General features: G+C 49.8%; 3 protein-coding genes and 1 further gene across 3 annotated transcripts; 3 read left to right on the top strand and 1 right to left on the bottom strand.

Annotated features, from left to right (window-relative positions):
* Positions 1 to 1,450: 1,450 nt before the first annotated feature.
* HER10_EVM0012193 (uncharacterized protein) lies at positions 1,451 to 1,948 on the top strand (the record flags this gene model as incomplete). Its single annotated transcript, XM_035481593.1, has 1 exon — positions 1,451 to 1,948. The coding sequence occupies one exon, from the start codon at positions 1,451 to 1,453 to the stop codon at positions 1,946 to 1,948; it is 498 nt and encodes a 165-aa protein (XP_035333478.1).
* Positions 1,949 to 2,922: 974 nt separating this feature from the next.
* On the top strand, positions 2,923 to 4,299 carry HER10_EVM0012286 (short-chain dehydrogenase; the record flags this gene model as incomplete). Its single annotated transcript, XM_035481684.1, has 4 exons — positions 2,923 to 2,989; positions 3,122 to 3,355; positions 3,518 to 3,754; positions 3,905 to 4,299. The coding sequence occupies 4 exons, from the start codon at positions 2,923 to 2,925 to the stop codon at positions 4,297 to 4,299; spliced, it is 933 nt and encodes a 310-aa protein (XP_035333489.1).
* Positions 4,300 to 8,234: 3,935 nt separating this feature from the next.
* Positions 8,235 to 8,650, top strand: HER10_EVM0008470.
* A 1,285-nt stretch (positions 8,651 to 9,935) lies between these two features.
* On the bottom strand, positions 9,936 to 11,971 carry HER10_EVM0008805 (uncharacterized protein). The gene is made up of 2 exons (XM_035478314.1): positions 10,817 to 11,971; positions 9,936 to 10,732 (listed from the first exon to the last, which is right to left on the bottom strand). Exons 1-2 carry the CDS (start codon positions 11,085 to 11,087, stop codon positions 10,155 to 10,157), a joined length of 849 nt encoding a protein of 282 aa, XP_035333045.1. The 5' UTR covers positions 11,088 to 11,971; the 3' UTR covers positions 9,936 to 10,154.
* Positions 11,972 to 12,079: the final 108 nt, after the last annotated feature.

The following is a 12,079-nucleotide window of genomic DNA, read 5'->3' as shown; positions in this document are numbered from 1 at the left end:
ATTTCCTTTGTATTTGACCACCTAAGGGGATAATGGAGGCCTCAAACTTAGTCATTCCTCCCTCGTCTATCGTATCTTCATGATCTGTTGTCACCTACATGTAGGTAAGTGCTGAAGCTATGGCCCAGTTTCCCGCGCTTATCTGAGACACAGGTCGAGAGAGTGACAAAGTGACAGAGAGAGAGAGAGAGAGAGAGAGAGAGAGAGAGAGAGAGTGAGAATCGGCAACTCCAAACCAGGAGTTTAATCGAAGTCAGGCACTCTACAAGCTCCATTCCCTCAATTCAATTTGTGCAAAAGTTGGTGGTGAACCAAATAGATTCTCGGAAATATGAGGAGGTTTTGACCCCGTGTCTGAGTCCCAGTCTCAATATTCTCCCGCTGGTTGACTCAATGGCATTGATCTAGGTATTCAGTATTCACCAAACTAGCGAGAACAAGGTGCCTTAAGAGGACCCCCAAGTACCTACTTGATCGAGATCTTACGCTCCTGACGTCGCTATAATGGGACTTATTCCTCATCCTGTCTGAAAATAATCTCAATAAGGTAGAGCGTGAGTGCGTCTCTCATCCGAACTCCTGCAGAGGTTTCGGTTCAAAGGTTGATACGAATGAAATGAGCGTAGTAACAGCTGCTGATAGCGCCAATGGGCGCAGACTCATACAGACGGCAGTGTTCAAACTGCGAGCGGAAACTAGAGCCGAGGCCTGTTCCTGCGCCGAAAGATAGCATACGGCAGTGCGGCACACGCATTCTATCGGGCTTCAAGTTTGTCTGGGGTGAGACTTGAGCCTGTGTCGATCGATGAAATGGAGGGTCCGCCAAACCATCTTCGGTCTCTCAGCTGAGCATCTGAGATGATCTACATCATGGCCTGTTAAGAAGTGGGAAGCTGTGGAGCAAGGCTACAGCTATTGAGGCTTTGGCGAATTCTATGCTGAACCCGTTTTAGGCAACCTCATTGAGTTGAGCTAATGACTATATCCGTGCCAAAGCCTGGGAAATCGGAGGATCATTGACAAACCTGCTCTATATTTGGCATCATTCCCCACAAGGATTGATAAGAGAAATGATTATTCTCAACTTCTGCGAGGAAGACATTCCTTTGGTGGATGTAAAGTAGTTTGGGCTCCTGATCTTACACGTATGAACCAAGATGCGACACACGACTTGATCAAGAGCTTGGATGCTATGACATCAGAGTATTGTGAATTGAGGATGCCTAGAATGCTGTAGGTTATGATGTCCATGTGTACCTCATGAGACGAGAAACGTGAGTATAAACCTCTCGTATGAAGACCATCGAAATTGAACAATTAGAACGACCACATCACACCTCAAATTTCCTCAGAAAAAAGACCTCCTGAGACCCAACGGCGCTAAGTTCACACCAGCTTTGGCATTCAGACAGTGTCACATCTTTCTACGACGTTGCCAAAGCCGACCATCATGTATTCATCCGTCCGCGCCGTCTTCTTCGGAATCTTGGGCATCTCAACATCTGCGTACGCCGAGCACCTTCGAGTTGTCTGGTCATCCGGCGCCTTCGGCGCTATTGGTGGCCCCAGCGGATCCGGGACCAACGGCGGCTACACAGGCTTTGCCATTATCAACGACGCCGGTGAGGCTGTCTACGATCAGTCTTACCCCAACGATCACTCTCCCTGTTACAACACTGGCGACGGCCGCACGTTCACCATCGAGGGCGACTGCTGGGACACCGGACGAGTCTTCCACTGCAAGTCAGACTTTGGTGGCGCGCCCAAAACGTGTGATGTGAAGGACAGCAACGGCAACGTCCTTGGCAGCGGCACGCAGCAAAAGGATACCGAGTTCATTGGGATCGCTATTGGTATCGATGCTACCTGTGTGGTTGAATTCGACTCTGATGGATCCGGCTGCCCTGTTGATAACGGTCACGGGCCCCTTCATGTTACCTCGGGCTGAGGGTTAGTCCTACTGGCCGATAGGAGCTTCATGTGGTCAGGACACAGTGGACTGTAGAAGACAAGAGTGTGTAGCAAGTAAGGTACGTAGTGCTAATGGATATCAAATATGTCGCACTTTTACCAGAGACAACCTAGAAGTCAGAAGACCTTTGGGGTTAAAATCGTTGGAATTCCAAGAGAATTTAGCTTTACTCGTATGAGAAGTCTCACCTTGTGCCGCCTTGTGCTGTTAGATGAGGAGCGCACGCTCCAAGGGTTCAGCAATCAACAATTATATCGTACGGACTAAACCTGACTTGTTCTGGCAACCGGAAGCATGAAAAAAACTTCTTCATGTTGGAACCCAAAGAGTATAGTTGCAACGTCGTCCTCTGGCATGGCTCGCAAGTTTCTTCCAGCCTGCTCCCATTGATCTTCCAGCTTGAATACCGAAGTCAGAAGTCTACATGGATGCTACGTGTAGTATCTTGAACCTGAAGATATAGAAGAAGTCTACAAAGCTTCTGAGAACGCATCAAAGGCGGAAGTTATGAAGAGACGAGGAATCCAGTGGTTGTTATCTCCTGCATTCCAATCTCCCCGAAGGCCCAAAGGAACCGGTGATTCTGCCACCACCCGCTTCGGAATACATCGTAGCATTCTTGTCAACCAATGACAGTGGTTAAAAACTCAATTTTATTACTGACAGCCACTTAGTCCCTGGATTCAGTGGCGAGATGTAGGGGAAGCGGGGTGTGCGGGGTGGACAGGCACCTCGGCAGGCCGCGGACGGGATGAAACAAGGTTTCTGTGACAATCATCCGGTCTTCCCATATTCGCCGACGGAGTTCTTTAAGCGCAATGATATCAGCTGCATTTGTATAAAATGCCCAACGCGGTGATGTGAAGCGAGGTCTGAGGACATACAAAACGCCATCTACGACAGCAGACGGACTGAAATAAAGCTGACCAACTTAACGTTATATCGGATCAATGTCGCGCTTCGAGATCAACGAAAAAGACCTCGTCGGTCTCAAAGACAAGGTTGTCTTAGTGACAGGTATGCACACCTCGCGACTGTCTTGTGTCTTTCTCTGAGGTTAAACTACATAATGGTGCAACCAGCCAAAGACTCGAATTATCATATCAGCGACTATTTAAAAATGATATATGCTGACTAGGCAATCATCAGGCGGGTCCTCGGGTATCGGCCTCGGAACGGTCAACCTTCTTCTCTCTCTGGGTGCGCGAGTTACCAATGTTGATCTGAGTCTTCCCAAAGCGTCGGAGCCTGGCAATCCATCTCCAGTGGATTCTCGTCTGACCTTCGAGCCGTGCAATGTTTGCGATTGGCAAGCTCTTCGTGGCGTATTTGCGCGAACCGCGGAGCGAGAAGGTCGCATTGATGCTGTCTTCGCGAATGCCGGTAAACATGCCCACCTGAAAATATCTTTTGTTTGTCTTTAGAATTGCCATGACCACTTGACTGCGAACGCATTGAAGCCGCTGGTACTGCAGTCTAGTCAGAAGCTGCATTGAGCCCGGTGGATTGAGCGCAAGACAAAGAAGTATTCTGTATAAAGACTAGGACTGACAGCAGTGGTATTAGGAGTTGGAGCCCGGACTCGCTTTATCGACGATGAGATCGATCCGACTGATGGAGAGTTGAAAGCACCAGACCTGAGTTGCGTCGAGACAAATCTCCTCAGCGTCATTTCGACAGTCAAGCTCGCTGTTCACCATATGCGCAAACAGGAGACTGGAGGCAGCATTGTTCTCACTGCGTCTGTTAGTTCTTGGTCAAGATTCAAGGCTGTTGATTATAGTAAGTGTCATTGTCTCCATGATCTTACTTCTACGCCCAGGCAACACACTCCAGGGCATAATCGTCTTCTTTTGCTTTGCAACAAGGACAATGTTGACTTGAGAATGCTTCCAATTTTGTTCGCAATACTGATACAACCAATCACACTAGCCACATCTAAGCATGCTGTGCTTGGTCTTATGCGCAGTCTTATTCCGCATCTAGAAGAGCTCCCTGTTCCCATCAGACTCAACTCCCTCGCTCCAAACTGGACTAAGTCCGGAATCGTCAACGAGGAGATGGTGTCCCTGACAGGACTCGCTCTGAATACGCCTGAGCATGTGGCTCTATCGGCTGCTTTACTCATGAATGACACCAACAGAAATGGAGAGGTCATTTTTATCGACGGCGGGAAATACTGGGAGATTGAAGAATCTCTGGGCGGAGCTGGCGTCGGGAGCTTCGTCGGCCATTCGCTACCAGCTGATAGTGCCCAAGGAACGGATTGGGACCGCTACTTGGAGTTTTCCAGGAGAATGAATCTAGCTTTGAAGGATTTGCGGTGATACCATGTGCAAAAAGGGCATCGCAAATGCTACGAGACATAATTGCGGTATCACAGCACTTGAGGAATTAGGTTTAGCAAGTTCCTTTAAGAATTCGCTGTCTACTTGACGTCTATCTAAAGGATTGCCACTGCCATGTTAGTTATCGTGCCTATCTATCTTCTCATCGATTACCGAGGTAAACTGAAGGTCTTGCGGTATGCTGCAAGTTGAGTAGATGCATATAAGGCATGCATAGTATAAGAAACACATCTCGGTAAAACGCATTTTGTCCTACATTGATCTTTTGCTCAGCGTACAAGTGTATTCACTGTGTTTACGTTTCTCGAATCAATGCCTTCAGATGAAGAACCCCGAGTGCCTCCACGTAACTTCGCCAATGGACTCCTGCGTCTAGGTAGACGGTGGACTGCCCACGTTTAATATCGTTTGACGCGCGTAATATCAAGGCGACGAATGAACGGTGATTCTTAAAGCCATTGAGACCTAAGTAATTATACGAGATGTGGCTTTGGGCTTTGTCGGGCGTAGATTCGTTGTGAAGGCCTCTTGTGTAACGGTTCGGCATGAAGGGCTTCCTTACTGGCATGTGACTGGTTCGGATTAGGTCGTATCCATGCCGTCGCCTGGGTATCGCCATGCAAGAAGTCCTGATGACGGATCAGAACGTTCGTGGCACGCTTTGGTACGTCGGATCCAAACTCACCATGATGCTACATATCAGGTCGTAGAATTTCGTCTCTATATGAGCTGAGTCTTACATGCATACTATCGCTAGACCGAGTCTCAGAACCCCTCCTGCTGAGGCCGCCACAGCCTTGGAAGGTGGTTGAATGGGTCTATAATCTCTACATCATTGGTCCCAAGGCATTTCTTCCAAGATTTGAATCCCTCTCGCGTCAAATTAGTCTCGGTATTTCGAGGTCGTTATGCTCACACCGAGAAAGTTGTGGCTGCAGCTGTGCAGAATAAGGTATTGTAGGGCGCAAAAGAGCGCCTGCTTGCCTTGGAACCTTATTGCAAGTTCTCAGGCTGCGAGAAGGGATCCGTGTTTCTCCCTTTTATTTCAAGTGCCTGTCCCACGACTTCTTCTTCAGACTAAGCTATCAAGCATCGCCAGAAGGCTCAGTAGTCGGTCACAATGGCGGAAACAGCCCACCAAAACCAGCCAGTGGCCTGCCGCGAATGTCGTGTTCCGAACGAGCGGCTTTTTACATGTATTCAATGCAACAACCTCTCGTTTTGTGACCTTTGTTGGTCTCGATGGGAACTTCACAAGCCGGGCGCCGTGGGTTGGGGTGGTAGACCACACGAGAAGTTAAACCCCCAGGTCGTCCAGAGACTACGCGACATACTAGAACCCACCCAAACAGTGGCAGAGCACGAACTGGAACTCAAATCTGAAGAAGACACCACATGGTTTGGAGTCGGACGAGACTCATCCAACCGACCTATCCTTCAGGACTATGGGCGGTTCGCTGCATTGATGATCAACAACCAAACAGCAGGCCATGGCGACCGCTTCCCACAAATTGTGTCCTTTATTGGTCAAACAGGTGGGAACGCTTGATATTATACGCTACATCGGTGTTCTTGACATATACTGACATTATTCAGGAGCTGGAAAAAGCACATTGATCAAAATGCTGATCAATCGCCTCGACAAGATTGACCGTGAGACAAGGTATCCATCCCCGGTTACTTCGTCTCATAACGACCGTGTTCCGACAACTGGCAATGTCCACCTCTATGCTGATCCGATGTCATACGATACTCAAGAGCCTTTATTATATGCAGACTGTGAGGGTTTAGACGGCGGCGAAGCTGTTCCAGCTGCTTTGCGGCATCGCCTGAAGGGGAAGGAGGAAGCTGCACTAGGGGGGGTGTTGAATGATGCTACCAATGCCATGAGCAAAACTGGTTTAGGTAGACCACGGAAACCTTCTAACGCTAGCCAGTCTCCGGCTTCCATTGGAACATGCTCGAGAAAGAAGTTCAAGAGCTTTCCCTTCGCCTCGGAACGTGGACTGTCATGGGCCGTTACGCCCAAAACGGAAAAGAGAGAATACGCAGTCACACAGCTCTACCCCAGAATACTTTACACCTTTTCGGACGTGGTCGTCTTCGTACTGAGGAATCCCAGGTAAGAGCAGATTTTATCGTTTGGACATTGGCACCCGTTTGACTGGTATACCAGGGCCTTTGAATCTACCGTCCTTGACAAGCTTTTGGAATGGGGCGCTGCTTCAATCGACAAGTCGTTGAATCAGCCGGTGCTCCCTCATGCGATTATTGTCCTCAATGCAACTGATAAGGTGAGCGACGATGAATGGGACATCAAAACCGCGACTAGCCGTCTTCTCAATGACATCAAAGACGCAATCTCCCATGAACCTCGATTCCAAGACCAAGCCAGGATGTGGCAAAAGATCGGTCGAACTATCAGTACCACCAAAGACTTGCTCGACTGCTATTATGCTTCAATTTCAGTCATCAGAGTTCCAAGCGGTGGTCGCTATATGCTCATGGACGACCAGGCTGAGAAGCTTTTCGAGTTAATCAAGGAAAAATGTCGAGAGTCTTTGCTTAACAAGAGGCGCATTCGCATGCTCGCAACTGCAGATAAGTTGCAAACCTACCTCCGCGCAGCTTGCGATCAATTCTCCCGTTATCTAGACCACCCCTTTGATTTCGTCAAAGAGGCACTCAAGCAAAACCCCATTCCACAAGACTTCAGTGGCAACATCTTGAATTTGGCGATTGCTATCAGCAAGATTTCGACAACCGAGCAGGGAACCGATTGGATATTCGAGAAGATGGTCCCAATGATATCTTCATGCATCATGCTCGACTCGGTTCGTCAGAACTTCATGGGTTAGTTTAAGGAATAGTCTTCTGGTCTTTTTGATTGCGTCTGATGATTTAGTTGTAGGCACCCCGGTGCAGCTTCTGGAAGACGCATACGTCAAGTTTTGCAAGCTTGCTTTGCGAGAGTTCACGGATTTCTATGCGCCATGCAGCTTTACTCACCCCAAAAATGCCAACATGAAATGTTGTAACTTCAAGATCGGTCACGATAAAGGTCACCAGAATGAGAACGGTCGAATATTTGCAGCGGGCGACTATCAGTCAGACCTTGACCTACAAGCCTTCTCGCAGTCGTGGATTTACCAGATTCGGACTCACCTGGCCGAACTTCAAGACCGCGAGCAAAGTGGCAAGAAAATCGCAACTGATTTACATAGGGACCAGCTCACAGAGTTTTGCCAGTCCCTAGACAGTATGACTGAATTCGTCAGCCACTCGACCTGCTTTTCTTGCCTGAGGGCGCTACCAGAACACCCACTACCTTGCGGTCATGTTCTTTGCTCACCATGTGTTCAATCTTATGGTGTCACTGTTGACACAAAAGTTGAGATGACGAAATGCCCGTTTCATCAGGTGGAAAAGATGTGGAAGCCTGCCTGGACTGTTGTCCTCAAGCCACAGTTTGTTGGCGCCCGGATCTTGTGTCTGGATGGGTATGCTACTCCTTGTCTCTTTTAGTGCCGGTATGATAGCCTGGGCCAAAGCATCTGACTTGTAATCCAGTGGCGGCGTACGAGGAATTGTAGAACTCCAAGTTCTGAGGGCTATCGAAAGAGCGCTCGGAAGCAAACTCCCGATACAGCTTTTTTTCGATCTTATAGTCGGAACCAGGCAAGTTGGTCTCCATTGCAGATTCCAGATTATCTGTCTGCAGTCAGTTGGTCTAATGCGATTTTGTATATAGCACGGGAGGTATCATTGCCCTTGGACTGGGCGTCAGAAACTGGTCAGTGGAAGAATGTACTAAAACATTCAAAAACATATGTGCAGATGCCTTTCGGCCACGCGAGCTTTCTGGGTTTGGGCTCGGGCTAGTCAATAAGATCGTAACGATCAATCACGGCAGCATGTACAAAACCAAGCCCTTTGAGGCTCTCCTCCAGGAGAGATTCCAGGACAGACCACTCTTCGGCAAAGTCAGTAGTCATAGCCAAAGCGAGATGCTCACAAAAGTGGCCGTGACCTCGACAACCTCCATCGACCAGCGGCCGATCATTCTCACAAATTACAACAGACCCAATGTTGTGGGTCACGGTAAGTCTTTAGTGTTCTGTCTCCTAAGTACATGTTTGATACTGTGGCTTTCGTACAGAGCGCTAACTTCGACAGAGGTACCTTACCAGCTTCTACGACCCAACCAGCCAAGTCAAGAGTTCAAAGTATGGGAGGCGTAAGTAAAACATTCATGATGATGAGAGTGAGATAAATGATACTGAATATTGGATAGTGCCCGAGCAACGTCTGCTGCGCCGCCATTCTTTAAGCCATTCACGAAGGAGGACACCAAAACCGGCTACCTCGATGGTGCGCTCTATCACAACTGTCCAGTATTAGTGGCTCACCATGAACGACGGACTATCTGGCCCGATATTGCCGATGCTTTACCTGATGTCCTCTTGTCTATTGGCACCGGGATAAACAGGGCCAAAGACGAATATCAATCAGATCTTCACAGCCGCGAGACCACGAGAGGCGGCAGACACGTGGTCGGGCGTTGGGAAAGGTTCTTGCCAGTACAGATGGCTCGGATTACCGCCGACCGATTTGATCAGATATTGTCATGCGAGGCGACATGGTCTGAATTCAAGGCTAGAAACCTGCCACAGATGCCACATCAACCTAGCGAGTATCAGTCCAGCGAACATGAAACAAGAGACTATCGAGCGCGTGAGAGTCACCGTAGGCACATTCGCATCAATCCCGAACTGCAGTCTGCAGTCCCGCGTCTGGACGCCGTCGACGAGCTGGTGAATCTAGAGGTACAAACGCGGCAGTTTCTAGAAACTCCGGCTCAAAGGATGAAGATCAAGGAGGTTGCAAACAGACTTGTGGCAAGCTGTTTCTATTTCGAGCAAGACGCAAGATCAGTGCGATCTGATGAGGGAGGATTTGAATGCACAGGCGAGTACAATCACGTTCCTCCGCCCCAAAGACATGGTGCTTCGATAAGTAGTATTGCTGGGCTCTGTTGTCAGATGTTTCTCAGAACACGCCAGGCTAACATCCGATGGATTTCCAAGGCCGTATCCACTGCAGATTTTCCAACCTATCCAACGAAATGAGATACCTTGGCGAATATCTTTACACGTGTCGGAACGGCACAAACTTCGAACCTTTTTTCGTCGTCCAGGAGATAGGGAAGCCGGCAGATGCACCATTGATCTTGCCTATAGACGATATGCGTTCTCGAGGCGTTTTCGAAATGAACGGCATGTATGTGGGTGTCAGCGAGAAAACATCGATGACGAACATCTTTCTGCGATTTCGCTCAGAAGCCGGGCCGGATCCAAGCTATGCAATGCTCCCAATCAGTGGGTTCCCTAGAGAGTTGATGAGCGAAGAAAACCGCAGGAAGAACTAGTGGCGTTTTCCCCCGACACTCAAATGGTACTTGAGAGGCTATGCCGCTCTTTAGTTGCTGCAGCACGAACTCGTCTCTCAATGAAGATGACCCCACGTTATTCCTGAAAGATCAGGGTCAGGAAGATACTATGTTTTCGTTTTTTAGCTTGCTTTGAGTTGAGAGACGGGCAGAATGCCCTTTCATATTCTTCGCAGTTTTTGAAAATCGTTACTATATTTGCTCCATGAACTTCAGAAGCCTATATGCTCAATGTACTTGATTCGCCAGACCTTGAGGTTGTCTATCAGCCCACACTAAATGCCATAGTAGCTTATCATCTTGCAACTATGTCTTAGAACACTAAGTATCCAAGTCTCTCGGATGAGCAAGGCCCGGATAGCAAGCTGCACAAAACCCATCTTATCTACTCGTCGGAAGTCGGTTCACCAGGCCAGAAGAACCACGACAAGACGATGAGGAACTTCAAGAAAGCGGCCGTCCACAGAGCACCAGCAATTCCCAGGGAACTGTGCGCAAACAAGCCACCGCAAATGGCACCAACAAGAAGCAATACAGGCGCGCCGACCCTTCGGTTCCGCTCAGCATTGCGGACGCTGAATAGCTCAGCGTCAGAGAACAGGTCGCAGTAGATACTCGTCAATACGACGCTGGTGAGCGCGTTATACTTGAGCGCGCGGCTGGTGACAGCCTGACCGCAGCTCTGGAAGGCAATGAGGGCGATAGGCACCAGGACGTTCCAGGCGATCTCGTCCTTGCCGGCCGCAGGACCAACGGTCAGGATGACGGCGGCGGCGACGCAGAGGAGCGTCTGGGCGATGAAGGACGCGCAGAGGACCCAGCGCTTCTTGGGAGAGAAGAAGCGGTGGAAACGGCTGAAGAAGAAAGAGCCGAGACAGAATGAGATGAGCGAGGTGGCGGATTTGATCCAGCGGGTGGATTCGGTGGGCGCGGCGAGGCCGAGGCCGATGTAGACTGTGTTTCCTGTTTTTTGTTCCGTGTCAGTGCTGTGGAACGCGAAGCTTCGGGCCGTTATTGTGGGTAAGGAAGGCTTGGGAGGGATCTTACCTGTTTGCATAGACACAAAAGAGCCCCAGATGGAGATGGAAGAGCTGTCGAGCAGGCCGGTGATGATGTAGCATGCCAAGAGAACCAGGTCGGCCCAGTCGCGCTGCACGTCTGTAGTGAGCTTCTTTCGCAGAGACTTGGAAGCTGGTTTCCGGGCGCCGCCTCCGCCGCCAAGAAGGGGCTGCTCTTCATCGGCGTGGGCGTGCGAGTCGCCGTTCACGACCGGAGCCGAGTTGGTGACGGAGCCGTAGTTGCCACTCGTTGAGCTCATCTTTGCGGTGTTTTCGGTGCGTTGTTTCGATAGGGCGCCTCTGATCGCGACGTAGAAAGGTGGTTGAGAAGCAGTAGCTTCAGCTTCACTGAGAATGGGATGCCCCTCGAAGAAACTGAAAGCTCTGACCAAGCGACGTTGGTTGGCGAAGAGTTATGCGGATATAAATAAAACTCTCAAGTTGACATGGATGTGCCGAAGATGGGGGAGAGAGACAGCCGGTGGGTGCTAACGCGCAATGTTTGTAGTATCCGTCAGTACTTTGCAAAGACTGAAGAAAAGCCCGAAGGCCAGAAACTCGAACACTTCGGATCTGCCGTGGTCCACCCGCGAAAAGTTTCCAGGTTTCCAGCCTGGTTTATATGGGCCAAAGGGCGGAAAGCAATGCCGAAAGAAAGCCAAGACCAAGAGCGATCTATCCCCGCTCGAAAATCTCTCGGCGGACGGTTCTCACGGAATGGAAAGATGCCATTCGACGGACCGGGTATGATCTGTGACTTTCGGGCCTTTAGGGGGCGTGGGATTCGAGCAAAGAGAGTGAGGGGGAAACGCAAGAAGCTGGGACAAGCATGAGCAAGCCCATCAGAAATAGCCTTGATCTAAGCTCAGTCAGAGAAAGGATATGCAGAATGTCACTGCAGTCACGCAGTGAAACCGGGGGCCTGACAACGCCTGGCCGCGGAACCAGCTTCTTCTCCAGGATCTCCGACATATGCCCCGTCCAATCGATGGTTCTGGAGTTGCATTGGGAGTAGAGCTCAAGCCGCAGGAACCTGCGTCATGGCCTGGCCTGCTGCAGACATCCCGCCAACGTCGCAGCGAACGATGGAGAAGAGCTTCAGCAGCTCACCTGAAAGGCCAATTGGGTTTCGTTGAGTGACGAGCTTGAACGCCAGGCCACCTCAGTGCGTCCGGTTTCTCATACTAGACTAATCAAGTGGTCTGTTGCTCCTCCTCTTCCCCTCCCTGGCCCTGGTCTACGGCAAGCGTTC

The sequence above is a fragment of the Colletotrichum scovillei genome (genome assembly GCF_011075155.1).
Source record: "Colletotrichum scovillei strain TJNH1 chromosome Unknown Contig00006, whole genome shotgun sequence".
NCBI lineage: Eukaryota > Fungi > Ascomycota > Sordariomycetes > Glomerellales > Glomerellaceae > Colletotrichum > Colletotrichum scovillei.
This window is presented reverse-complemented; position numbering and strand designations above follow the sequence as displayed.